The following is a 27,156-nucleotide window of genomic DNA, read 5'->3' as shown; positions in this document are numbered from 1 at the left end:
GGGGGTTGTGTTCTCGTTCATCCGTTTTTTTTTTCTTTCTCCTTTTAACTCATTCACTCCCAAAGACGTTTTTAAACGTCTTTTCAGACTTGGTCCAGAATTGGCTGGTATTGAATTAGTTAATAAACTGCATTCAAGGATTCCATATCGCCATTTGTCATTCGTAAAGAAGAGCCATCCACTGAACAACAACCAACCCCTCAACTTACAGTTTCATTCAATACAGTACTGTATCATATATGTCGTCATCGTAGAAAATAAAATCGACTTCACGGGTTTCACTTCTCACGGCTTCTTTTTGGGAACGTAACCCCCGGCGAGAAACGAGGGATGTTTTTCACGTGACTTCCAGTTCACGCCTGAACGTCCTTTTGCCGAGTCTCTCCACTTTTAGCGTTAGCTCTAATGTTAGCATCGAGGCTAGCAAGCGCAGGAGCAAATGTTTGGCCGGCGTCCCGTGACGCGCGCGAACAGCTGCCCTCCGATGACTCCGCGCGTCCGCACTTCGCACACTTGTCGCACTCCCCGCACACGCCCCTTTGGACATTGTCGGGAGGGGGGGGGGGGGGGGGGGGACAGCTGGACGTCTCGCTTTGGTGCCGCTCCCCCGCGCACGTTCTGCCGGGATCTTGCGGAGCAACGTGCATTTGCGCCTCGTCCAGCGAGATGGGCGCCTACATGGCCAAGATGCTGCTGCCCAGCGTCAGCAGCGTGGTCTTCCTGCCGGCCGCCAGCGTGGCCGCCAAGCGAGGCTTCCACATGGAGGCCATGGTCTACTTCTTCACCATGTTCTTCAACGCGGTGAGATTTCGTCCTCGCGGGTCGCTTCCTCTTTGTCATCGGCTTTGTGGCTAACGCAGATATTCCGATAAACAAGGACATGACGTATTAAGTATCGAAAAACGTTCCGTGATTGTGCAGTAGGACCGCCCAATGACAGCTGTGTCGTATTTGGTGGACACAAATTAGTAAACGGGGCCTACAAATTGGTATTTCCCACACATACTGTGACAGTCAGACCTCGGTTTTCGACCATACTGCGTTCCAGAAGGCTGTTCGAAAACCGATTTGTTGGAAAACCGAAACCACATTCTTTTTTTATGGACGGGCGGCCACAATTCACCCCCCCCACCCCCCGTGTCATGTCAGACGCGTGTCATTCATTTTGTCTTTTGATGCGTTTTAGATCTATCACGCCTGCGACGGGCCAGGCCTGGCCATCCTGTGCTTCATGAAGTACGACATCCTGGAGTACTTTAGCGTGTACGGCACGGCGCTGTCCATGTGGGTCACGCTCATCGGTGAGTCGGACCGCCGCGCCACCCGACAGCCCGCGACGCGGTTCGCCGTGATCGGAGATGCCATTAGGATGGGGTTTGTCGTTCTGGACCATCGCAACCAATATGATGCCGGTCTAACCAAGCGACGGTGGGATCTGTAGTCCAATGGAAAGGGGGACCGTTGAGGAGACTTGCCTGCGGTTCTCGGGAGACATTTAACTCATTCAGTACCAGCCGATTCTGGACCAAGTCTGAAAAGACGTTTAAAAACGTCTTTGGGAGTGAATGAGTTAAGTACATCCAAAAGGCGCAATTGGAATTGGACTTGGTCGATTTGTTAGCAGACCCCCCCCCCCCCCCCCAAGTACACCCGTGGCCTCGGTTGACTTTGAAAGAGACTTCTTAGCAGACTTGCAGGGCGCCTGTTAAGTGGACTCTGTCCGTGCGCTCAGCTTTGGGGGACTTCGAGGAGCCTCAGCGTTCCAGCATGACCATGTTTGGAGTCCTGAGCATCGCGGTGCGGATCTACCAGGACCGCTGGGGGTACGGGATCTACTCGGGCCCCATCGGATCGGCCGTCTTCATCATCACTATCAAATGGGTGAGTCCGGTCCCGCCCGGCAGAAACCGCGCCGGCACTCCAAGATCGCGCCGACTTTCCTCAGTGAGCGATTGTTACGGGCTGCCATATTTCGGGGGTTGGGGGTTAATTGGGGTTAATCTTTGGCCGTGTGGGGTGGCCCTTGTTCACAATTCAGCCGACCAATCAGTGCAGGGGGGGGGGGGGTGAGCCAATTGAGCGACTCCTTTCAGGTGCGCTGCCACCTGCCAAGATTCGCCACCACTGGCTAGAAAAGCTTCTTCGCGTGTTTGCAGTTTTGTTTTCGTCACCTCCTTGCCCCCCCCCCATCAGCTTCAGAAGATGAAGGAGCTGCGTGCGGTGTACCCGGACAAGCGCGTTTACACGCAGCAGGTCGGCCCCGGCTGCTGTTTCGGCGCTTTGGCCCTCATGCTGCGCTTCTACTTTGAGGTTGGTCATCGGGCGCGCCGCCGCCCCCCCCCCCCCCCGCATCTTCCGTCGAGAGACACTGTCGCGTGTGCGTGTGTGCGTGTTGGCGTTAGGAGTGGGACTACGCCTACGTGCGCAGCTTCTACCACCTGTCGCTGTCCGTGTCCTTGGTGCTGCTGCTGCCCAAGAAGAACCGCTACGCCGGCTCGGGCCGCAACGCCGCCAGGCTCAGCTGCTGGACGTTGTGCTGCTGCGTACGTGGACCCCTTTTTCGATTTAAAAAAAAAGGAAGGCGGGGGGGGGGGGAGTGGATTGGACGGGCCAAAGAGTGGCGCTTCGGTGTCTCCTGGCACCCTCCTCCTCCTCCTCCTCCTACTCCTCCCGCTTCCTTCTCCTCGCTCTTCATCACTTCCTCCCGCCTTCCCCTTCCTCTTGGTCAGAGGTGGGCAAACTACGGCCCGCGGGCCAAATCCGGCCGGTTGGTCTTTTTAATCCGGCCCGCCGAAGGTTGGTACGCAATTAAGGTTCGATGTCAACGACTGCATTCGTTTCATTTGGACTTGTAATGACAGGCATTTCAGCGCCAGGTGGCGCAGTTACTTGAAGTTGCAGAGCATAGGGAGGAAGGGGGGGGAGACGATACGGAAGCCCGCAGTAGCGCCAAGTCAAGCAAATCCCGTTCGATACGACGGAATAATGTACTCTTAAAGTCTGAAAAACGTGCCAAGAAATGCAAAATACTGCTTTTTAAATAAAGAAATCCAATTAATATTATGTCGAATTGAGTTCACCCTTTTGATCCGGCCCTCCAGAATATTTTCTGGTTCTCATGTGGCCCTATGCAAAAAATAATTGCCCACCCCTGCTCTTGGTCCTCCTCTCCTCCTTTTCATTCCTCAACTGCTCCTCTTCCTCCTCCTGGCCCGTTTCCTCCTCTTCTTCATCCTCACTCCTCCCTCACACCCCCCCCCCGCACTTCCTCTTCACCCCAGCTCCTCTTCCTCCTCTCCATCTGCTCCTCTTCCTCCTTCTTTTGATCCTCTCCCAGTGGCTCCTCAACGACCGCGCTTGCTCTCGGTTTCTCTCCTCTTCATCTCCTCCTCCTCCTCCTCGTGCCCCCCCCCCCCCTGACGTACCGTCCGTGTCTGGGCCCGCGTCCGCAGAGCATGTCACCGGCCTCCTACAAGGAGAAGAAAGACACGCCGGAGAAGAAGGACGCGCCGGAAAAGAAAGACTCGGGGCGGAAGGGGAAGAAGAAGACGGCGACGATGTCGGCGTGCCGCTCGCTTCTGAACGCCTTCGCGGCGTCCGATAAGACGCCGGCGTTGCCCACGTTCTCCCCGCCGCCGGCGTTGCCCACGTTCTCCCCGCCGCCGGCGTTGCCCGTCAAAGGCACCGCCATCAGCAAGCTGAAGGAGATGAACGGATGGAAGTAAGGCAGAGGGAGAGCCAACGAGGGAAGGGACGCCGGGCCGACCTTTCTTCTTCAGCTGTCGGAACGTTTAAGGTGCGGCGGGGGGAAGGAAAACAAAATGGTGGCTGAGAACACGCGCATGCACTCACGCACGCACAAGCACCCCAGTAAAAGTGACTGGCGAGTCAGTGAGAGGAGCAAACATCTCCAAAATGGATAAATTGTCTGCAATGAAATGTTTCTCCGGGGAGACGGACGGACAGCCAAACGTCAAACGCCCGCCCGCCCGCCCGTCCGTCTGTCTGTCTGATCGGCGGACTTCCTCTCGTGCGCGCCAAGACTCTCGATGAGTTCTGGACGCCGACCATCTTGTCGGCCTGGCGCAGGAGCAGCAACGTGGGTGCGTTTTTGTTTTACCCCTCCGTTTAATGTCTCGTCGCTGCCGTTAATTTACGCCTCTCGGGGGAGCTTTTGGGATTTTTACATCCTCGGAGCACGAACGAGAGGGCCGCGACGTTCCCGCCGCCGTCGCCCCACGAAAGAAACTAAGACCCGACGCTGAGCCCGCACGTGCGCAATCACAGCGCAGCATTACGTCAGCTCTGTCAGGCGAGGTCGGCGTGTCCCGCCCAGACGAAAACTTCACATTTCCCCGCAAACACTTGTCTCGGGCACGGCAGCGCTGCGGTTTGGCTCCGCTCACTCCCCAAACATTCGCAGGCTCGCTCACGTCTAGGTGGTCTCTCTCTCACTCTCGGGCCGTTTAGGGGACGCACTCGTTCCCAAATGCCTCGTCGCACCGTTGAAATTTGTGCCGTCTCTATTATTTGACTCACCCTATCGACGAAAAACTCATTTTCAAGCACAAGGGGGTCGGGGGGGGGGCATCTATCATCTGAGACAAAACCGAGTGATAACCAATGTTCAATTGTTCTGATGTTTTGTTACTAACAGTAATTAACTTTTTTTTTTTTAACACTTGTATGACCATTAACGCTGTTCAAATGTGACCCAGCGTGTACAGTTAATAAAAACCTTTTTTTGAACAACTTTTCGAACAGATGATTAATTAGTTCCATATTTTCCGATGTTTAAAAAGAAAAAAAAAACTCTTTTCCAAGCGTGAACACATGATGACTTTCTCTTTGTTGACGTTGGACTTTCCCCGCCCGGAGACGACAGAAGCTAACAGCCGCGCCGCCGTCAACTGTTAGTGCAGCTGCTCGTCACGCCGCACTCACTCGTTCCGCTAACACCGAGGTCGGCTTACACCGGGGTCTGGCGGCTGACGGGCCTTGGCGGAGGTCCGCGCGCTACTGAGTGACATTCCGCAGTATACGCTTCTGAATTCAATGTGCTCGGTGCTTCCCAAAAGGGTCCTCGACTTCTCAAAAGTCATCTGCAGGGTTTTCTATTGCAAAGATGTATTCCCCCACAACTAAATATAGGAAATATTTCCCATGCTCCTAACACACAGAGGACCCGCAACAGTTCCCGGAGCCACCTCAAGATCTAGGAACTTTAGTTTTAGGTACTACAATCTCAAGACATCTCGTGGTATAGACATACTGTAGTAGCATTAGCTAAAAAGGTAACGTCAACCTCAAGACGGGACACTCCGGTCCTTTGAAAGATCATCAAATTTTGACCCGATGTGCCGACAATCTTATCGTCAGTTGTTGTTTTACAGGGTAGCTACAAGCCGAAATGAGCGATGCAACTTTATAAATATAACATCCGCGGCCGCTTTGTTGATCCTACTTGACATTCGAGGTATTAAATGTACGAAGCAGTGTATTTTTGACTGATAGAACCCCCTGTTGGTCTGGCATGTGAAGTACAAGTGCGTGATAGCCCCAAGTTACCAATCAGTGCCATTGAAGAGCAAAAGAATTCAATTTGGGTTAACCCACGCTCCTCCCCAGAGGCGTTCATAATGTTGACAAATGAGCTTACGTTTGCATTTTACTTGAAGTTGTCAAGAGTTTGACGACTCGACTACTCCACTCGTTATGCCTGAAGAGGGAGCTCAACGTTGATGTCATTTGCAGGCGAGTGTTAATGTGCACGGTAACCAGAAGCCGTTTTTCTACGTGCTCTTATGGTGCCCTTGTTTCGTTCGATAAGAGTCGATTAATTTATGACGTCACCATTTGACTCACGCACTCAGCAGGCATTACTAGCTGAATTATGCTGAGTCTAACGCTCACACGAGTAGATCTAATTTAAAGAAAATACTAAACACATTTAATTTGTGTTCGCCTTAGCTTCAATCATCCTCTTGGAATCGTCTATGCTGACAAATTACCTTCCGTTTGCATTTTTTCGCATTTTCCTAGTAACCGAATTGTGTGTAACGTGCGGCGTTCCCGAATAACAGGATAACACAATCAAGATAAAAAAGACGAACACGTTGGAAATAAAAATCACATTTTACTAAGAAAAGACACGAAAATCTAATAAAACAAGAATGAGCGTTGGCAGTAGAAGTCGTAGTTATGACTAGCAAAATAAAACACCACGTTGATAATGAATTGTAATAAAGAGTTCAAATGAGAGAATATTTCGTGTTAAGATACATTTATGGTGTAAAAGTAAGTACATTTCCAGGGTAAATGTCAATAATGCCCAGCAAAGGCAAAGTTAACCGTTATCTTTCGCACGGGTCTGTTTTCATTTGAAAAGTTAAAACGGAAATGAAAAACGTGCTTGTGGTCACCTGACTGGAATGTTTACAAGGCAAACTTCCCTCCCGGAAAAGCATCAACCAAACTCCCCAATGCCGGAATGTGTCGCATATGCTCGCCTTTATACCTAGCGTCGTGATTATTTGATGAATTGTAAGTTTTGTTTTCACATTTGCGTCTCTATTTAAGCCGTTTAGCACATAAATGCCACCGCTGCACCTGCGAACTGAACACGCGGAACATCACCGGGGCTATTTCGGCAGGGTTCGAAGGGAAAAGTCGCCATGGACATCCAACCGGAGGGGAGGCGACTCCTGGATGCTGACGGTCAACATGATGACGATCCCACTGGGCTCATTTCCGAACAGGACGCTTATCTTAGGTAAGCAAGAGAAATGAATTACCAGATTTGTAATTGGGAAAAATACGAAAGAAGTAAGTTTCCTTTTTTTTTTTTTTTGGTACCTGAAACAAAAGCACCGAGGACCAGTTTAAACGTTCTCATGTCGGCTTCTCTAATATTACTTTTTTTTTTGGTACCTGAAACAAAAGCCCCGGGGACCCGTTTAAACGTTCTTCTCTAATATTACATGTAAGTAATTAAAAAAAATCTTAAATCAATGTAATATTGTGCTTTCGTTTACTCACAAAAAATGAAAAAAAAAAACAGCATTTGGTCATAATTAATGTTTAAAAGAATGCAAGAACTGCCAGTGGCTGAAACCCAAATTGAGTACCGCAGGGGCTGTGTGCAGAAATGATGAAAAGTCGACAAAACGCGCGACCCGAGAGATTGAATCGAGGTCCCTCATGACTTCCTTAATGCAATCAAGCAGAGTTGTCCTGCTTAGCGCTAATCATGAACGTGCCCCTCTGCCTCCTCCTCCCTGTGCAGCAAAGTCAGCAACAGGAAGTTGTACCTGGCCACCTTGGCGTCCGTGCTGGGCCCCATGAGCTTTGGCTTCGTGCTGGGCTACAGCTCACCCGCCATCCCGGAGCTAGCCGGGAGCCCGGACCCCCGACTGCGGCTGGACGACGTGCAGGCGTCCTGGTTTGGGGTAAGCGCGTCGCCGCACGTCACCGGAGCGGCTGGCGTGACAGGGCGGTTCTGGTTTTGGATTTCCACGGTGACGCCGCGCTTGTCCACCACGCGTTCAGTCGGTGGTGACGCTGGGGGCGGCGGCGGGCGGCCTACTGACCGGCTGGATGGTGGACAAGGCGGGCAGGAAGCTGACTCTCATGTTCTGCTCGCTGCCCTTCGTCGTTGGCTTCACCGTCATCATCGCCGCCCACAACGTGGGGATGCTCTACGTCGGGCGCGTGCTGACGGGGCTCGCCAGCGGAGGCGCCTCGCTCGTCGTGCCGGTCAGACTCCCCGCCGGGCCACTTTCCCATCTTCTGTCTCCTCTCATGAGCTTTGTGCGTTTCTTCCTCAGCTGTACATCTCTGAGATGGCCCACGAACGTGTGCGAGGGATGCTGGGCTCGTGCGTGCAGCTGATGGTGGTGCTGGGCATCATGGGAGTTTACCTGGCTGGTACGTGGCTGCCGATTGGTCTGTGTTGCCGAAAGTCAATTATGTTCACATACGGTTTTTTTTCTTGCCTCGTCGAGCCTGTAGTTGCTCATATGTCCCGTCCCCGTCCCCCCCCCCGTTTTTTTTTTTTTTTTTTTGAGTTCCCAGCCACTAATTAACCAGTCATTGCGGTGTCAATGTGGCCGCCCGCAGGTCTGTTTGTGGACTGGCGCTGGCTGGCGGTGTGCGGGGCGGTGCCGCCCACGCTGCTGATTTCGTCCATGTGCTTCATGCCGGAGACGCCGCGCTTCCTGCTGCTGCAGGGCAAGCGGCGCCAGGCCGAGGAGGCGCTGCGCTTCCTGCGGGGGCCTCACGCGGCCGTGGAGTGGGAGTGCGCCCGCATCGAGGAGGCCTGCGACCAACAGGCAGGTTGTGTGTGTGTGTGGGGGGGGGGGGGGGTGGCCAGCGGCAGGCTCCCAGAAGCCTGCCGGTGGCTGCGGAGGGGCCAGGGAGCCTTTTGGCGAATGAGCACACGCCACGGGAAACAAAATATGGAATTGGAGACGCAACTCGCCTCTCCACACACTCACACCGTTTGTTATTTATGGTGTTATCTACATGAGTTGTTTATCTGCGAGTTTTGGGAAATTGTGGCCAAAGAGGAACGGAACCATCCGGACTGTTCTGGAACGCAAAGTTCCAAAGCCAGCATCTGTGATGGTACGGGGCTATGCTAGTGCCAAAGCCGCGGTGAACTTGCGCATCTGTCAAGGCAGACAACATCTTTTTCCTGGACGCCGCTGCTTATTTCAGCCAGACGGTGCCAAAGCACCTTCTGCACCTGTTCCAACAGCCCGGTTTCATAATAAAACAGTGCGGCTACTAGAGTGACCTGCCTGCAGTCCAGACCTGTGTCCCATTGAAAAGGTGCGGCGCATTATAAGATAAGAAAACCTTTATTCGTCTCGCAATGGAGAAATTCCCGATTGGCAGCAGCAAAGTTATGAAAGGAAGAAGTAGAAGAACGAAATATAAGAGCTGCTGGAAAGGCAGCCACTCACGCGGCGCCATTTTGAAGTCAAAATAGCAAAAATAACACAACACAACACAACACGTAGGACACAGACAGTCGTGCAATCTTCACCACTTTTCTGCATACATTATGAAGCGTAATATGTGACAACAGAGACTCTTGAGCAGCCCAAGCTGTACATCAAGCAAGAATGGGAAAGAATTCCACCTCCAAAGCGCCAACAATTTGCGGCGTCGGTTCCCAAATGTTTATTCAATGTTGTTCAAAGAAAAGGTGAGGTCGCACAGCGGTCAACGTGACCCCGCCCAAGCTTTTTTTGCGACGTGTTGCAGCCATAAAATTCAAAGTTTGCCATTATTTGCTAAGAACGATCACGTTGATCGGGTTGAAGTTGAAGTATCTTGTCTTTTGTCGCGTGGTCAATGAAATACGGGTTGAACAGGATTTGCAAATCATTGTCTTCTACTTTGTACGTCTTCCAACTACATCGGAATCGGCTTCGTAGTTGATCGTCGGTTATGCCGTCGTCTACCGTCTCTCGGGCAGAGTTCCAGCTTCCGGGCGTCGGACCTGAAGGATGCGGGCGTGTACAAGCCGCTGGCCATCGGCGTGATGCTGATGTTCTTCCAGCAGATGTCGGGCATCAATGCCGTCATGTTTTACGCCCAGAACATCTTTGAGCAGGCGCATTTCAAGGTTGGCCGACACAAGCTTAAGTTTGAAATGTCGACCTCGGTGACGACGTCGCGGTTGCGCTTCAGGAGAGCGATCTGGCCTCGGTGATGGTGGCTGCGGTTCAGGTGGTCTTCACCGGCGTGGCGGCGCTCGTCATGGACAAGGCCGGCAGGAAAGTGCTGCTCGTCGTTTCAGGTGATCTTCTGTCGACGTCGATGGGCTTGCGGGCATGATGACATCACAGACGTTGGTCTTAAATGTGAGCGACTCGAGTCAGGCGACTTGACCGGAGGCCGACTCGAGTGGCCGCTTTTGCGAACTCGCTCATGACTCGCACGTATGTGATGTTCTCCACCGTATGGTTGTTCTTGCGTTTTTTTAAGGCATGGCCATGGTGATCAGCACGGCGACATTTGGGCTTTACTTCTTCTTAATGTCCAGGAGCTCCTCTCCGGAGGAACATCACGCCGACATGGCCTGGTTGGCCCTCAGCAGCATGGCCGTCTTCATCACGGGTCAGACGCGCAGCCTCAAACCACACGACCGCCCTCCTCGTGCGGCTGCATACTTGGCGAGATAGTTAGTTCAAGGGGAAGTCAACTCAAAAATAATATCAAAGCCACTTGTCTAAAGACTAGCATTCCGATTCACATTGCGTACGTGGAATGGGAATTCAGTCAGAAATCCCCCCCGCCCCCTCCGTAGTGAGTTACGTTCGATTTGTTGTCTTCCTTCCCTTCCGCTAAGTAACGTGTTTTGTGTGCGTGCATGCGTAGGCTTTGCTTTGGGTTGGGGTCCCATCCCATGGTTGGTGATGTCCGAGATCTTCCCGGTGAAAGTTCGCGGCTTCGCCAGCTCCGTCTGCGTGCTGACCAACTGGGGCATGGCTTTCGTCGTCACCAAGAGCTTCCAGGACATGATGGTCAGCTCCCAAACACGCGCCGTCTTCATGACCGACAGTCCAGCCTCCTCCAAGCACAATAACATCCGGGGCTTAGCTCATTTGTTAGTCGTCTGTTCCCTCGCTGCCTTTGTGAGTTAGTTCGACGGGTAGCCATTTAGTCCCATTTGTTTGCTCATTCCTTCCTTCGCAATTAGCTAGCAACTTAATTCAGTAAGCTAGTGAGTTACCCGTTCAGTTTGTTCACTTATTCTTTTCTGTGTGAGTTGGTTAGTTTTTTTGGGCTACTCGTAAGCTTGTCAATGTGCGTTTTACTAATCGCTCTCTTCGCTAGCTGGCTAGCTAGTCATTGTGTTTGTCTGCTTTGTGCTTTTTTTCCGCCAGTTAGTCAGTTCATGTCTTCGCTGGTGTTTTCCCTTGTTTCTATGTTTGCTACTTTGTTCTTTGCTTGTTAGCTCGCAGTTTGGTCTGTGAGCTTGCGTGTTCCTTTCTTCGTGAGCTACTTAGTTGATTTGTTTGCCGGGTAGATAATTGTTTAGCCAGCGAGTTACTTAAGCCATTTTGTAATGGGCTCTCCCGTTCTCTTCCAGACTCTCCTCACCAGTGCGGGAACTTTCTGGCTCTTCTCGTGCATGTGCCTCCTCAGTGTGGTCTTCACCATTGGATTTGTGCCGGAAACTAAAGGCCGCACACTGGAGCAGATCGAGGCCAACTTCCAGGGAACGGCGGGACCGTGATGGCTTCCAGAACCTCATTAAAAACGATGCAAATGTTCTCAAAATTGTTTCCATCGCACAAGCAGCAAGAGGAGGGGCGTGGTCACTACATATCAATCCATGTAAATTCACTACTGTTGGGAAAAACAGATTGCAATCCCCCCCCCCCCTTTTTTTTGTTCATAAATGAAGCTAAAATGTTTCCTTGAACTCATCTCAGGCGGGTTAATTTTTTTATAATGCATACAAACTGTTCTGAGATGACCCAAGTGCATATTTTACGAGGTAAACTGATCAAAATGGAATGGAAAGATTCCACACAGCCCCTGGTGGGTTTCTTGAGCAAGGTTGGCAATATGGCCCTAATTGGAGTATTTTGATGATTGTTATTCAATAATCAGTCAATTAATTACATGTGTTTAATATTTCAAATGGAGCCAGAAATGGCCCTTTAAGCATTTACATGATCAAAAGTGCTGTAATATTTGTTGCATGAATTCTTTCTAACTTTGTTACTTATGTTTTAACTGGTTAAATTATTGCTCAATTGATTTTTTTTATCAAAAAGAAAATATATAATTACATTAGTTATGTAATTCTTTCATTAGCATGTCATTCTTTTACATTATTTAGGCATTTTCTTAACACAATTCTGAATGACTCGGCCTCTTGCTTAAAGAAAAAAAACTCAAATTTTTGCCCACTGCTAATCCAGATTTATCAGAACAAATCAGTAAATTGCAACACACAAAGCGTGTTTAGTTAGTTGTCTTGGTGGGCGTATACTTTTGTGCATTTACATTTTAGTGTGATAGATCAAATTAAAGCTGAATGACGTTTTACAGGGGGGGGGGGGGGTACAAAACGGAAAATAAATGGTTTTTATTTAAAACTACCGTATAGAAAATGTTTGAAAACGTCTCGAGTTGTTCAAATTTAGAGTTCCGTTTTGACGTCATGTAAGACTTCAAAGTAAAAGTACAAATGCGCGACAGCGTGTCTTTTGGATTGGATAAAACTTTGTCAAATGTACTGGATGTGTAACATGTAACATACGGCACAGATGACATTTCTTTTCTGCCAGCGATGAGTGCTAAATATAACTCATGTTGGTAATAACAAAGTTACAGTCCTAATATTTGATAAAATCAACATTGTACTCGTCTCTGCGACAGCCGCTATGACTAAGGTAACTTATTTTGAAAAGGCAACGACTTGACTTCCCATTCGGTGGCCAGACGCGACCTATAGACTTCCGGTCCTGCGCGTTGTCACCTCGTCCCTCGTCCGGCTCGCTTCGGCGGGGATGCTGCAAGAAGCGATGGAGTTCAAGTCCCCCAAAGACACTCGAGCGTCGGCCGGGGTTTGAGAGATAAAACACAGACGCCGAGCCGGATACGAAGCGATTAAGACAATTGAAACAAAGCTTTTGGAGATGAAGCTACTGAAGCCGAGCTGGGTCAGCCACAACGGTAAGGAAGCGAATCTCATGGATCAAGTTGGTGCTTTTGTTGTTGTCGGCAGAGGCTTCCTAGGGAAGTGATGGCGTGGTAGGACACAGATGGACGTCGACACCCGGCGCCGTTTCCAAGTCGAAACTGCGGCGTTAATTTTAGGCACTAAACACCTTGGCGGTTTTCCCTCGGAGCACAAATGTTTTCATACCCCAGCTACCAAGCTAGCTACCCCCTTCCCGGCTAGCTTTTGGCGTTAGCCAACATTGCTAAATGCTGTCACTTGGCTTATTTAGCCATTAGCATGCCTAACGGATGACACGTTTGGGTCGTTTTCATTAAAAAAAAAACCTTTCATCTATGTGTCATAGAGATGGATAGTTTTCTCTTATTGCTAGTGGTTTCTCGACAAGTGAAGTACACGTGACACCGCCAACGCACACACACACGCACACACACACACACACACAACTCCCAACAAGGACAGCATGGATTGTATTTTCCCTAATGGAGGCAGCACTTCATGCTTGTCAATCTGTGCGTTGGCACATGCAGCGGAACTCCATCCCTAAGCAATCAACTTCGGGGCACTCATCATAAGCGAATGCCGTTACCCAGATCTTGTCTATGCATCCAATAAAGGTCAACGCACTTTTCGGGTTTTTTTGAGCCGCTTCCGGGGGGGAAAGGCTATTCGGAGCTCCTTTTATTAGCAGTTTCTAAACAAGTGAAGCACAGATGTCCCCAGCCCCAATTCCACCCTCTCCCCAACAAAAACAACGAATGTAGTCAACATAGCTTTGCTACTAATCACTTCCAATTTTTGCGTCGAGCTATGAGTGTTTCTCCTACCTTTAATTAGGGTGTTGTGACTAGGTGAGTAATCTCTTCTGCTGCTTGCAGAAGTCGGGTGTGTACGATATGTACATCGAGACAATAAAATCATTTGCAACCATTTCTTGCTGAAATTAAAACTCCTGTTTCGTAAATCACAATATTCTGTGAGCTTGCAAGGGCCAGAATGCTCTAAATTGATTGTTTCGATTGGTTCTCTTTTCGTAAAGTGGCTGGAATTACAGGAGTTAATTGGATATTTTCTCCTTTGTGTTTGCTTTGACAGGCAAACCCATCTTTTCTGTTGACATTCACCCAGATGGAACCAAATTTGCAACCGGCGGGCAAGGTAACTTGTCAAACGCGTACTGTACATACGAGGCGATTCAGTCCAATCAAGTAATAGTGTCGAAAATCATTTGTGATCACCAGGGGAGGACTCGGGGAAGGTGATGATCTGGAACATGGCGCCTGTCCTCCGCGAGGAAGATGAGAAGAATGAGAACGTCCCCAAAATGCTTTGCCAGATGGACAATCACCTTGGTAATATTTTTATGAAAAGTAATTGTCAATGTTGTTGAATTGCTAAAGACGACAAATACAATATCTGAACTGCAGTCTTCAAGCCCAAGGATGCGTTCTCACCTGAAACCACCTTTGGTCCGCTTGTCTGGTCCGGACCAAAAGCGCACCTATTTATTGATTTGTTTTGATGCGGTTTGTATTCGTGCTGCACTTTGTTGCGAGTGAACTATTTGGTCAACGCAACGACGAGCGTGACCACCGGTGCTCCCATTTGACAGGAATGACGAGCGCGGCGCCGATAGCGCAAACCCGAGGAAAACCCGTCATTCCGACGCTCCGCGCGGCCGCTCTCCATATTTGTGTTGTTATTGGAGCTGCAAAGTCATTTTGGCTGTCAAGAGTCGCTCGTTCAGTGCCGCGAAAAAAAATATACAAAGGATCACGCATGATCCACGTTCACGGCGCGCTAATATTTCGCACGATGCCGGGCTACGGTGGCTTGTTTAGCCCCAAAAGGTCGCGGTCTCTGAGTTTGGAAGTCAATTTTAAAATCTCGCCGTGTGAACCGGGCTTAGGTCAAGGCATCGCTGTATCCACAAACAAATCTATGAATCATTTTGTTCTGGTGATGACGCTTTGGGGGAAAAAATGGGATTGAAATACAGCATTTCTAAAAAAAAAAAAAAAAAAAAGGAAAATGAAATAACATTGGAACTCATATTTGTGTGCAGCATGCGTGAACTGCGTGCGCTGGTCCAACAACGGGCTGTACCTTGCATCCGGAGGGGACGACAAATTGGTGATGGTGTGGAAACGAGCTGCGTACGTACACACGCGCACGCCTCCGCCGAAATAAATGTACCGTAGATCTGCGCTAGCCGGTTGTGAAGACTGAAAACCACAAATCGAAATCCGCGTGTCGAAAACAAAACAAAGTTGACAAAAAAAACGACCTGATTTCTGCCCATTTTAAAAGCGCTAACATCATCCTGACCCTCGCGTTGATACTGACGTGATGTTTAGGTTCATCGGTCCGAGCACGGTTTTTGGCTCCAGCAGCAAACTGGCCAATGTGGAGCAGTGGAGATGCGTCACCATTTTGAGGAACCACACTGGAGGTGACGCGCACAAAACCACAACATCTTAAGGAGGACTTCTAGACGCTATTGTTTGTACATGAGACCAAAAGAAAACAAACCAAAGGTCTCTTTGGCGTGCGCGCGTAGATGTCATGGATGTCGCCTGGTCTCCCCACGACGTGTGGCTGGCGTCGTGCAGCGTGGACAACACCATCGTCATCTGGAATGCGCGCAAATTCCCCGGTGAGAGAAGGCAAATCCGGTGCCGCTGCGCCGCCGGCAATCTCCAAAACCCACGTCGCCGAAAGGAACCTCAAAAGTGGCTGACGTTCTCCACCCGTGCCGCCTCAGAGATGGTGACGTGCCTGCGCGGCCACACGGGCCTGGTCAAGGGCCTGACGTGGGACCCCGTGGGCAAGTACATCGCCTCGCAGGCCGACGACCGCAGCCTGAAAGTGTGGCGGACCCTCGACTGGCAGATGGAGGCCAACATCACCAAGCCTTTCAGCGAGGTGGGCGGAAGGAGGAGGAGGATGATGATGATGATGGGCAGGAGGTTTTCAGGCTCCTCCAAAAAAAAAATAAAAAAGACTGCCCAACCGTAGCCGCCACAATGCCATTGACGCTTTCGTTCGCCGGGCCGGGCTCCGCCTTTTAAAGCCGTACACATTCAAAATTCCTCGCTATTCGGTGTGATTGTGGGTCGGTATCGTTGTCCATTCTACAAATATTTCATGTTCCAGTGCGGCGGCACCACCCACGTCCTGCGTCTGTCGTGGTCCCCCGACGGCCAGTACCTGGTGTCGGCGCACGCCATGAACAACTCGGGGCCCACGGCGCAGATCGTCGAGCGCGACGGATGGAAGACCAACATGGACTTTGTGGGCCACAGGAAAGCTGTCACGGTGGTGGTGAGTCTCGGCATGGACGCGGTATTGTGGGGCGGGGGGGGGCGGGGGGGCAGATCCGTCAGTCATTTTATACGGTTCGCAAATGAATATGCGCGTTGACTTCATGTTTTTTTACTAAAATACCCAAATTGCATTTTGTCTTTACTTTCAAAAACGTTGAAGTATTGCAAACATTTTTTTTGCTACCAAATCTGCCATTTGTGGCCCGCGACAAAAATGATTTAAGTATAGACATGCTCAACGCAAAAAAAAAGTTAGCGATAGCATGTAGCCGAAGCCAGATAACCTCGCGGCGAGCGACCGCGTGCCGCTTATCGGAAGCCGACGCCCGTCGTTGCGCAACGCGACTGGCCCCGCTCAGCTTTTCGGCTTTTCCTGCATGTCGTCCGCTTGAAAACGACGAAGCTTCACAAATGCAACATTATTTGCCTACAAGATATGAAAATAGTCGCTTTTATGTCACGTGTCCACAAAGAGCCGATTTGGTTTTTTTTCTTCTTCTTCACCCGTCCGCACGTTTGCTCTTGAGCACGTTCGACTTTTTTTACAATGCGTTTTTGTGCGTGTAGAAATTCAACCCCAAGATCTTCAAGAAGAAGCAGAAGAACGGCAGCTCCTCCAAGCCCAGTTGTCCGTACTGCTGCTGCGCCGTGGGCAGCAAGGACCGCTCGCTCTCCGTCTGGGTCGGTAAAAGTTTTTCCACGCGCGACGTCGTACGCGGGCAGACGTCGAGCGATACCGACCGATTTGAATCGAAGCGAACGACGAACACCTTTGGCTCGACCGCCACGATCGTTCGTGCGCGAGCCGATCGCCTTCCGCTTCAAAGTCAAGTTCTTTGCTTCGCGCTCTTTTTGCCGTCGCTAAGGCGTTTTCTTCCCTCGCGCGCGTCTACCAGCTGACCTCCCTCAAGCGGCCCCTGGTCGTCATCCACGATTTGTTTGACAAATCCATCATGGACATCTCCTGGTGAGTCGGTGACATTCCGAATGGCGCTTCTCTTTACGCTTCCTCTCATGGCTTCTTTATTTTGCGCGCGTGGCGAAGGACTCTGACGGGCTTGGGCATGTTGGTGTGTTCCATGGACGGTACGGTGGCCTACCTGGACTTTTCACTGGACGAACTCGGAGACCCCCTGAGCGAGGAGGAGAAGGTCCGATAAACCGGGCGCCGGGCGCTCGTCTGGCGGAGTCGCGCAGACGCGAGGCGGCCAACGCGCGTCTCCTCTTTCCCTCAGAACACCATCCACCAGAACATCTACGGCAAGAGCCTGGCCATCACCAGCACGCAGGAGCCGCAGCTGGCCACCACCATCATCGAGAACCCGGAGATGCTCAAGTACCAGCAGGAGAGGCAGAGCTCGGCCCAGAACAACTCGGCGGCGGCGGCCTGCGCCGATCCCTCGGCGCCCAAGCTCAACAGCGTGATGAACGGAGAGTCCCTGGAGGACATCAGGAAGGCGAGCTGCCGAGCGTTTTTTTTTTTTTTTTTTGTGCCCGCGCCAGCTCGGGTCTTGACCGACTCGCCGATGTCCTCGCAGAACCTGCTGAAGAAGCAGGTGGAGACCCGAACCCCCGACGGCAGAAGGCGGATCACGCCTCTGTGTATCGCTCAGCTGGACACCGGGTAAGCGGCTTCTTTTGACGAGCCCCGCCCCCCGTGCGAGCCGCGAGTGACGAGGGAGGAAAACGGGGGGGCCTCCTTTTTTCCCGCCTTGTCTCCGCCAGGGACTTCTCGCCGGCGCTCTTCAACAGCGTCCCCATCCTGCCGTCCTCCTTGTCCAACCAGCTGCCCCCTCAGCTCGGCGCCGACCCCGCCCCGGGACAGGCGGGGCCGCGGCCCAACCTCGACGCCGCGCTCGCCCCGCCGCCGCCCGCCAACGCGACCCCCAAGGGCCCGGAGGACACCAAGGACCAGGTCCTCCCGTCCGGCGTCAAGGCCGGTCTGCTGCTGGCGTCCGCCTCCAAGATCGAGCCCATGAAGGCCTTGGACTCCAGGTTCACGGAAAGATCCAAGACCACGCCGGGCGTCCCCGCCGCCATCTCCTCGACGGTCGGTCTGCCGCCGCTCGACAGGTGATTACCGCCGACCTTAACGCTTGATGGAAATAGCGAATTGGGGTCCGCCGATTTCCTTTTCCGTATGCAGTCGATGGCGTCTTCGACGTGGTGGTCTGCGTCTTTGACGTCACGAATTTTGTCTACGTGATGTTGTTGATGGGGGGGTCTTTGATGTTGGGCAGTTCATGTAAACGATTCGTTTCTTGTGTCCACATGTGGGGGATTTTTCTTATTGGCTGTTGTCTTAGTGACTTGAGTCGTCATTGATGCGATCGAAGTCTTCGATTTGCGGGCGCAGGCGTCCGCGTGGTCTGTGCGATTGCGTCTATGATGAGGTTGCCGGAATGTTTCTCTTTATTTCTGATTCTGATCAGATGAATATCTGAGATTCGGAATCTGATTTCACGAATCAACACAATTATAAACAGCGTAAATGCACCGGACTCGGCACAGATGCTACTTTTCAGCCGTAATGCGAAGGCGGCTTTCCAAACATAAAACACGGATGGACCGTCGTGCAATCTTGGTCACTTTTTCCTGCGCGCGCTTTGTTGTTTGAAGCGGTTCCGGATGAAAGAGGAGAAGAATCCAAGTGTCCTTTCATCAGTGGATCAGAGACGTCACGCTGAAAATGCGCACGCGTCTGCTACGAGCGAAGTTTGAAAGCGAGCAAGAAGCGGCGGCGTCCATTGATGGGGAAAAAAAGATCGGCTCACTTCTTCTGTCCCACGCAAATCCGTTTCAATTCCAAGCGACGACTCTGATGCGCGTAATTATTTTGGGTGCCGCTTTTAAGAATTTCTGGGAAATTGGGAGGAACGTGGGGGGGGGGGGGGATAAGCCGAAATCGGTGCATTTTGAAGCAAATCATTTCAAACGTGTTCTGTCGATAAAGTTGTCGGCGAACGGCGATTCACAATTGCATCTCGTAATAACTTTGCGGTCCCGATGGCTCATTCAGGCCCAAAGACGTGGCGGCGTCCGTCCTGAAGGACGCCAAGGCCAAAGACGACACCAGCAGCGACAGCGAGGACAAGATGGCCTCCATCAACAAGAACCTGGCTCTGTGCAAGCGCAAACCCGAGCCGCTGATGTTGGACGCGGCCGAGGTGGTGGAGAAGCGCAAGAAGGGGCGGCCTCGCAAGGACAAAATGGCGCCGCCCATCATAAGCCAGTCCTTCACGCAGGTACAAAAGAAAATCATCATAATATTGCGCCACACTGCCTAGCGCTAATTAATTTTATCCGCTTTAGCTCATTTCTCCTCCTGAGCGGGAGCCCATCAGGGCGGCGTCCGTGGCGGCGCCGCCCGCTCCGGCGCCGACGGCCGCCCCCAAGCTGCCGACGCCCAACTTACAGAAGGCCTTCAACATGCAGGTGACAAAAAAAGGACGCCTCATTCGGGCGTGTCCGGGTCTTCTGGTGTGTGTGTGTGCGCGCCCGCATGCACGTGTCTGCGCTTGCGTGTGCGCAGGTGAGCGTGGAGCCGGCGGTCGTCCTGGAGGTGGACAACGAGGTGACGTCGGCGGCCGGCTCCAGGCTCAGCCAGCTGCGGTGCTCCCGAGACGGCCGCGAGTGGAACGCGCTGCTGCCCGGCTCCGTGGTGGCGGCGGCGGGGAGCGGGTAAGCCTTCGGCCCCGCCGAGCGAGCGAGCGCTCGGACGTCGCGTGACCCGCCTTCCTTTTTCCGCGGTGGTCGTCCTCAGCGACGTTCTGGCCGTGGCGTGCCAGGACGGGATGTTGTCGGTGTTCTCGTCCTGCGGCCGCCGCCTCCTGCCGTCCATCCAGTTGCCGTCGGCCGTGTCCGCCCTCAACTGCTCGGCCCACTTCGTCATGGCGCTGACCGCCGGGGCCACGCTTTCTGTCTGGTCAGTTCGGCGCTTGATGTCCGCGGGATTGAGATGCGGAGGAGGGTCTTTTGATGCGCGTGCGTGATTGACGACATCCATGATGTCGTGACGTGTTGCACTTGTGGGCCAAGTGCGAGCGTGCGTGTGTGTGTGTGTGTGTCTCTTTGATCCCACGGAAGTTGATTGCTGTGCTTTGGCCAATGGCTAACAATGTCTTTGTTGGTGTCTCGGATGCGTTCCGTGAGTGAGACGCCGCGCGGTCGAATGAGTCTTGAATCCCGCTCGCCCGATGGGGTCTTTTGTAGGAGGCACCCGGAGATGGCCCAACCGTAGATGCTCGATGGGATCCTGAAGGCTTTGCCTCGCGCTCGGCGACATCGCTGTGGTCGTGACGTCTGTTTGTTGAGAACGTCTTGTTTGACCATGTCCCCGTTTTGTCCCGCAGGGACGTCTATAAGCAGAAGGCTCTGGTCAAAAATGAGTCCCTGACCGCCATCTTGTCTGGTGAGAGCACCCGCTTCTCGTTTTTGCGCCCGACGCGCTGCCCGGTTTTGATGACGCGCGGCCGTGCGGGCAGGTTCGGAGGTGACGGTGTCGCAGTCGCTGCTGACCCAGCAGGGCGTCCCGGTCGTCGGCCTGTCCAACGGCAAGTCCTTCTGCTTCAGCTCATCCCTGGAGACGTGGTGAGCCGCAAACGCCGGCGTTGACGTTGTCAGCCCATCGCAAAGCGCCGCGCGACGCCCCGGCCCGACTGACTCTCGTTGGCCGTCACGCTCAGGACGCTGATCGCCGATCGAGGAGATTGTCTGGTCCAGTGCGCCGATTTCCGCAGTTGCCTCCCTACCCAGGATGCGCCCGGCTGCTCCTCGGGGCTTCTGGCCACCCTGCAAGGACGCAATCTCAAGTAAGGGGCGCTCGGAAAAAGCGGCGTGGGCGCAAGCAAAAGAAAAGCCAAAAAGTCCGACCGCTAAGTTCCCGGTGTCCCTCGCCCGTCTGGCGGCAGCGCCGGCCGCATGGCGTCGCGCCTGTCGGCCGCCCCGCACCGCCTGCAGCAGAGCATGACTTTGGCCTTCCTGGAGAACCAGCTGGCGGCGGCTCTCGCGCTGCGCTCGGCGCCGGAGTATCGCTACTGGCTGCTCATCTACGCGCGCTTCCTCGTCAACGAAGGTAAGGAAACGTTTTCCTTCGGGTGGCGAGCGCCGGCCGGTGTTCTCCGACGGATCTTGGCGCCGGTTCATCAACGTTTCCCAAATTCAGACCCCGCAGGCAGTTTTGATTGAGCGGCATGCGCGATCTCTTGTCGACGTGTGTGGCTTGATGAGAAAAGCCTCGAGAAACCGCGCATCGCCAGGCGCGGCGAGGCTGCCATTTTGGCTCGGAGCGGCCATTCGAGGCTATTTCGGCAACGAGGTCGAATGATTTGAAATTGTCGTCTCATTGCTTCTCCTTTTGAGGCTCGGAGTTTCGGCTGCGGGAACTTTGTAAGGAGCTCCTGGGTCCCGTTCACAAGTCGGCCGCGACGGCCTGGGAGGCCACCGCGCTGGTATGACGCAGCGGGCGCTTCTTGCTCTCCGCACAACTTGTCTTGGCTCTGTTGCTTTTTCTTCAAAAGTCAGACAAAGTTGTGATTCGGGCGTCACTGCCGACGTTGATTGCGTCTCTTCTCTCCCCCCGTCGGGCGTTCAGGGTTTGCACAAGCGGGAGCTGTTGCAGGAAGTCCTGCCCGTCATCGGAGAAAACCTGCGATTCCAAAGACTGTTCACCGAGTATCAGGACCAGCTCGAGCAGTTACGCAACAAATAGCACGCACGTTTGCGTTTGGCTCTCTCCTCCTCTTTGGGACCCCCCCCCCCCCCCCCTTGCACGGGGCGAGGCCCGCCGCACGAACGGGTGACGTCGGAGCTCGTCGCCTTGTCAAAATCAGCGCTTCACCGGAACCTTCCTCGTCCTCGTCTATGCAACGATGATGACTTCGAGCGCGGGGGGCGTCCGCACTTCTGCCAGTCATGAGCGGAACTCTCACTCACTCTCTCTCGGTTATTCTTTGCCTCTTTGGTTTTCTCTCAGAAAATCACCCGAGCGGACGCTTTTAAGTGGCACTCGGCATTCGTCGTCGGCCATCACCGCCGTCCCGACGCTCAAGTCGCTAACTGGCGGACTCATCGGCAACGGCGTGATCTTTTGACGCGCCTCGCGGCGTGCGCCGAACGCGCGCAAAGCACGCGAATGATTTCATGCTCGCTGTAAAGAAGGGAAGGCGTCACGCACCAACACGTCCGCGCCCAGTGCGGACGACGTCCGTCACCGGCGTAAGGTGTCGTCGCGACGAGGTAGGACTTGCTTTCAGTTGAAGATTTCCTTTTTTTTTCCCCAGACAACGACCCCCCCCCCCCCCCCCCCCCTTGGGTGAAGAGGAAAACTCTTACCTGGCTGACAGTTTCGGCTGTCGCTTCAGCCTTCGTTGGAGCCGTCAATACTTGGCGACGTGTCTCGGGAACAGCCGAGCGGGTCGGAAAACCTAAAAATGGCTCCCGATGAAGGCCGAAGCAACAGCTGAAACTGTCAGCAAGGTTCGTGTTTTTTTTTTTCTCTCTACCCGCCCGCCACCCCCCCCCCCCCCAAAAAAAGACCATTTTCACACCGAGAACAGTCCCGAGTTTGAACTCTTCATGTTCATGGCGGCTGCGAAGATGCCCCGACGTCCGTCTGAAGCCATTTTTTAAAAAAGTCAAAACGTCCACCGTGCGTGTCTGTTATCAAGTAGTCGACGACTGAAGCAAACCGCCACCACCGACGAGCAGTAACGGCGTGCGCTGCTGTCGCCGAAAGTCTCGCCCGCCGCCCGAATGAAGGACAAGCGCTCTGGAAAATGAACAAAGTTGAGACGGGCTCCTGTTTTAGAGGAGCCGAGTCATCCCAACCTCGTCGTTCTTTTTTGTGTCAACCATGACAATTGACTTGTTCTGGTGGGTCAGTTCAGACGTGACCAGCAATGACACCCCCCCCCCCCCCCCTCCGTGTACTTGTGTGAATAACACCACCTTTGACTTTTTCCTTTTTGTTTTGTGCCTCATCCGTAACAATCGCACCAGTTTGATTTGTTGTGTCGTTTGTGAATGTGTGCGTTTGTAAGGGGGGTCGGAGGGGGGGGGGGACAAAGCAAGAGTCCTTTTTAAATGTTTGTACATTTTTTTTGTATTTGGAACAAGCAAAAAAAGAATTGAAATATTGCTTGAAAGGAAAATTAAACTTTTCTTTTTTTTTTTTGCTACTTTCTGGTGCTTTTATTTTACTGACTAGAGTCGCAACTACAGCGTTTGCCTCGACTTGTGGATTCGCAGATTGGTGTGTGTGAGAAACTTTGCTATCTGCAGCTTTTGTGCTCAAGTCAAAGAGTGTACATGATGCAAGGAACTATTTTCAAGTTGGCGCAGTTGAATGCGGCATCTCCCGTGGAACTCCTTCCTTTTGGTTTGATTGGAGCGCTTTGCGGTCCCGCGCTGGAATCTGCACTTCTTCTGTTTGTTTTCCGAGCAATCTTTAACGTTGTCATCTTAACCAGTGGAACAGCTTCCTGTCTGCAAAGATGTCCACATTGTGCTCGTCTACTTCCTGACCCTTAGGCGGAAGTCGCGTTGACGCCATCGTAGAGCAGAGAAATTGGAAAGGCAAAAGCCGGAATGAACGGGTGAGTGAAAAACGATGTGGGCTCAACTACCGTGGCCGTCCGCTTTTATTTGGGGGTAAATCGGGGGGGTGGGGGGGGGGGGTTGACAGTAGAAGGGGGTAGGCAGTAGTTTCTGTTGATGACACGGTTCTTCCCATGTAAGTGGTTCTGGAGTATTTGAGGTCAAAGTTCACAAGTTGGCAGCCGTGCTGATCCAGTGACGCAGGAGCTGGTGCGCGATGGTCTGCTTGGGGGGGAGGACCAGACCTGATTGGACGGAACCCGGGCGGGATCCTGCGCCCAGCAGCGCCTCCATCACCTGAGTGCAGAACACCCGCAAAAAAACAAACAAAAAAAACTATCGCAAACCACAGGGGGGCAAGCTCTGCGCGGGCTTGTTTTGTTTGCCTCACCCGTTGCCGCGGAAACCATCCGGCCTCCTCGATTTCGCTGCGGTCCACGATGATGTCGGTTGCCACGGCGATGCACAGGCAGCCAATCATGAGCTGCGAGGGCATGGGCCACGGCTGACAGGAAACGTAGCGGACGGCGCCCACCAGCACGCCGCTCTCCTCGCGGACCTCGCGCCGCGCCGCCGCTTCCAGCGTCTCACCTGATGTCACTTCCTGTCAGCGTCACTTGCCGTCGTGTGTGTGCGGTTGTGCGCGCCTACCGGGTTCGATGAAACCGGCCAGGCAGGAGAACATTCCGGCGGGGAAGACGCTCTTCCGGCCCAGGAGACACTGGTTACCGTCGGGGTGGACCACCAGCATGATGACCACGGGGTCTCCAAGGAAGCAGAGAATGTGAGCATACATGCGTGTCATGGTCCCCCCCCCCCCTTAGCGTGCGCGCGTGTACCAGTACGCGGGTAGCACGTGTTGTGTACCCCCTTGTTGCTGGGGCACTGTTGCTTCCGGCAGCTCCTCTTGTGTCCTCCTTCCTCAGAGACGGTGGCGCTGCCGCACGTGGAGCAGAAAGCGTAGCGTTGGTGCCACGCCAGCAGGGCGCGAGCTGGAGCCAGCACGCCTGAAACAACAACAACAATTTGAGAACTCGGCGGTCGCCCACGTGTTAATAGGTAGGCCACCGAGTTCTCGGTAGGACACGTCGCACGGCGATAGAATTGGCATGACCGCCTTCCGGGCCGGCAAGTGCCCTTGACCGTGGCAACGTTGCTTTTTATGGAGCCGAACCCACCGGCATCATCGTGGGTGAGGTGAAGCAGGTCCCGGTGCGGCGTCGAGGCGAAGGAGCACTTCTGCTCCCCGTACGGACAGCGGCCGAGCAGCGCGGCCTCGTCCTCGTTGCTGCTGATGGCGAACCAGGCCGGGAGCTCCTCGGATGGATTTTCCGTTGCCGTTGCGCTCTTCCTCCTCTTCTCCACGCCCAAGAAGACCAGCACGGGCTCGGGCTTTTCCAGGAGATCTTTGACGGCCTCGTAGCCCAGCCGACACAAATGCTGCACGCCCTGCGGGAAGTCCGGGACGGGGGTCAAAAACCACACAGCGGTCAAGAATCATGTCAACAACCAAGCGCCGAAGTAAAACAAGTAAGGCCCCCCCCCCCCCACCCCTCCCAAAAAAAAAGCCAAAAACTATTTGCGACCTGCTGGTCCTGATGCAGCATGGGGCTGAGATCGGAGAAGAGCAAGAAGATGGAGGCGGGATCTTTCTTCCTGGCCTCCAGCCACGCAGCGTCGCTACGCTTGGCGCTCAGGCGGTCCAGCGGCTCGCTCCCAAAGTAGTTTTCCAACCCGACGCCATCTCGGTCACCCAGTAAGGCGGAGACGTGCTCGTGACCCCAGAAGGCGGCCACGTCGGACGCACTCTGACCACTGCTGTTCACTCGACTCCTGTCGCTCCTCCAAAGAAGAACACGAAGAAGCAGATGCCCCGTTTGAACATGCATTTGAAGGAGATTGCTTCATCCCGAACGCAGCCGATGGTTATCGGAGGGTGTGCGCACTTGTGCAAACACATCACAGGTCACATTCATGGTGGGAAATGTTGGCAAAATGATTTTTTTTTTCCTTCCCGCTGTGCGTTGCGTGTACCCGTGTCGGAGCAACGTTTGGACCACGCCTGCGTGTCCGCTCCTGGCGGCGAGCATGAGCGCCGTCCATCCTCTCGGGCCGGTCCGCTCCAGCAGAGACGGGACGGCGGACAGCAGGGACGTCACCTGAGCTTGGTCGCCGCGAGATGAGGCGTCCAGGAACTTGGCCACAACTTCCTCCTCGGGCACGCCGGACATTTTGCCTGCAGACAACACATTACACCTGGAGCAGCTCTTGAGGTTGACACCTGTCATTCTTAAATATTTTCATTGACGGATTGATTTGAAAATATTTGACCTTCAATCGTGTGTTTTCATTTGATTTGTCAGATTTCATACTTCGTACATTGCACTTTAAATTTCCATATTTATGGACAAACTGACATTTTGTCTTTTTAATTTGACAAAATTAAGGAAATGAAATGTAAAAAAAAAAAAGTCATGGGTGTAATATTTTAATCGCGTCATTAAAATATTTATTTTTAAATGATTTGACTCGGGAACTGAAAACATGAAAGAAACAGGGCGGAATTGAATGCTAAAGTACTTTAAACTTTTATATTACGACCGGGGGTTCGAACATCCGCGGTCACCTTGCAACAAGCACGCTACGGTGAAAGTTTAGCCGGAACAACGAATATTCTGCCAGACATTTCAGACTTGACGAGGTGAAACACAAATCTTCCTCATTTTGTCCTCTTGCACAGTACTGTTTTAAAGGAGGCCAAGCTAACTCGCTCGTTGTCACCGCGTTGAGAAGCTAAAGCCAAGTGAGTGCGTGAAAGCAGAATAACTATTCAATGAAGGTTGTTGATGTTCAATAATTCATAAGAAAAGTCACCTGAAACCGTCGAACTACAGGACGAGCTCGACGATCGCCCTGTTGCATGACGGGTGACGTCAGGACGAGGTGCGTTCAAGTGCTCGGCCATGAGAAGGGACACCTCAAAGATACCTGACTTCAAGATTCTTGATTCATGTAGCGCTCTCGCAACAGCTGCATCTGTAACAGGTACGAGCGGCATTTGGTCCTTGATGATATTTTTCATGCATTTAGGATCAGGAGTGACTTTTGTTTTACCTCGACAAATGATTATAATACTGTACCGGTTTCCTAACACTCATATTGACAGTTTTAACTGGACTTGGAAATATCCGAGGTTCACTGAATGCATCGTTGTGCGGTCGAACGCAATAAAGTAGGTGTTTTAATCAGATTATTGCTTGAAGTTATTTTTTTTTTTATTCGAAACGTCAACCTCCGACAAGAATATCGGATCGAAAGAGGGATTGGAAGGAAATATGTACGCATGAAAAAGTCTAACCTAGTAACTGATAATGGATTGTCCGAAGAAACGCGATTGCAACGTTACTAACTTCGGTTTTTGAATAGTCAATTTTATAATAATCTAATCGCAATTACGTAATAAAAATCTGAAGAGAGGAATGTCGGCTGAAACGGGTGAAAAATGTTTCGCATTATTGTTGCATC

The 27,156-nt window shown here is 52.5% G+C and overlaps 4 protein-coding genes across 7 annotated transcripts; 3 read left to right on the top strand and 1 right to left on the bottom strand.

The window, feature by feature from the left end:
• The first annotated feature begins 625 nt into the window (after positions 1–625).
• mymk (myomaker, myoblast fusion factor) lies at positions 626–3,973 on the top strand. The gene is made up of 6 exons (XM_086111156.1): positions 626–801; positions 1,187–1,301; positions 1,733–1,881; positions 2,194–2,310; positions 2,403–2,543; positions 3,453–3,973. The coding sequence occupies exons 1-6, from the start codon at positions 667–669 to the stop codon at positions 3,723–3,725; spliced, it is 930 nt and encodes a 309-aa protein (XP_085967282.1). The 5' UTR covers positions 626–666; the 3' UTR covers positions 3,726–3,973.
• A 1,681-nt stretch (positions 3,974–5,654) lies between these two features.
• Positions 5,655–11,444, top strand: slc2a8 (solute carrier family 2 member 8). 2 transcript variants are annotated; one of them, XM_086111109.1, is made up of 11 exons: positions 5,655–5,754; positions 6,654–6,772; positions 7,286–7,448; positions 7,549–7,755; positions 7,827–7,926; positions 8,119–8,330; positions 9,485–9,634; positions 9,700–9,808; positions 9,997–10,128; positions 10,390–10,535; positions 11,105–11,444. In XM_086111109.1, the coding sequence occupies exons 2-11, from the start codon at positions 6,675–6,677 to the stop codon at positions 11,249–11,251; spliced, it is 1,464 nt and encodes a 487-aa protein (XP_085967235.1). In that variant the 5' UTR covers positions 5,655–5,754; positions 6,654–6,674; the 3' UTR covers positions 11,252–11,444. The 2 variants fall into 2 exon arrangements, with proteins under 2 accessions (XP_085967235.1, XP_085967234.1); XM_086111108.1 differs by lacking the exon at positions 5,655–5,754 and adding an exon at positions 6,417–6,543.
• A 1,055-nt stretch (positions 11,445–12,499) lies between these two features.
• On the top strand, positions 12,500–23,213 carry hira (histone cell cycle regulator a). Of its 2 annotated transcripts, none has more exons than XM_086111071.1 (24): positions 12,500–12,702; positions 13,805–13,867; positions 13,951–14,061; positions 14,775–14,865; positions 15,067–15,161; positions 15,270–15,365; positions 15,474–15,634; positions 15,866–16,033; positions 16,603–16,716; positions 16,932–17,002; positions 17,081–17,186; positions 17,271–17,492; positions 17,574–17,659; positions 17,788–18,108; positions 19,055–19,280; positions 19,348–19,470; positions 19,568–19,716; positions 19,799–19,960; positions 20,388–20,446; positions 20,520–20,625; positions 20,721–20,846; positions 20,946–21,109; positions 21,397–21,485; positions 21,629–23,213. In XM_086111071.1, exons 1-24 carry the CDS (start codon positions 12,666–12,668, stop codon positions 21,743–21,745), a joined length of 3,063 nt encoding a protein of 1,020 aa, XP_085967197.1. In that variant the 5' UTR covers positions 12,500–12,665; the 3' UTR covers positions 21,746–23,213. The 2 variants fall into 2 exon arrangements, with proteins under 2 accessions (XP_085967197.1, XP_085967196.1); XM_086111070.1 differs by having other exon boundaries at positions 17,761–18,108.
• Positions 23,214–23,657: 444 nt separating this feature from the next.
• Positions 23,658–26,596, bottom strand: nudt12 (nudix (nucleoside diphosphate linked moiety X)-type motif 12). Of its 2 annotated transcripts, none has more exons than XM_086111120.1 (8): positions 26,506–26,596; positions 25,666–25,867; positions 25,218–25,473; positions 24,810–25,080; positions 24,471–24,638; positions 24,283–24,396; positions 24,023–24,222; positions 23,658–23,928 (listed from the first exon to the last, which is right to left on the bottom strand). In XM_086111120.1, the coding sequence occupies exons 1-8, from the start codon at positions 26,594–26,596 to the stop codon at positions 23,800–23,802; spliced, it is 1,431 nt and encodes a 476-aa protein (XP_085967246.1). In that variant the 3' UTR covers positions 23,658–23,799. The 2 variants fall into 2 exon arrangements, with proteins under 2 accessions (XP_085967246.1, XP_085967247.1); XM_086111121.1 differs by having other exon boundaries at positions 25,218–25,464; positions 26,506–26,565.
• Between the last annotated feature and the right edge of the window lie 560 nt (positions 26,597–27,156).

The sequence above is a fragment of the Hippocampus guttulatus genome, chromosome 5 (genome assembly GCF_054856545.1).
Source record: "Hippocampus guttulatus isolate MCC_2025c chromosome 5, RoL_Hgut_1.0, whole genome shotgun sequence".
In the NCBI taxonomy this organism is placed as follows: domain Eukaryota; kingdom Metazoa; phylum Chordata; class Actinopteri; order Syngnathiformes; family Syngnathidae; genus Hippocampus; species Hippocampus guttulatus.
Note: the sequence above shows the minus strand (reverse complement) of the source record. Positions and strands in the feature narration are given on the sequence as shown.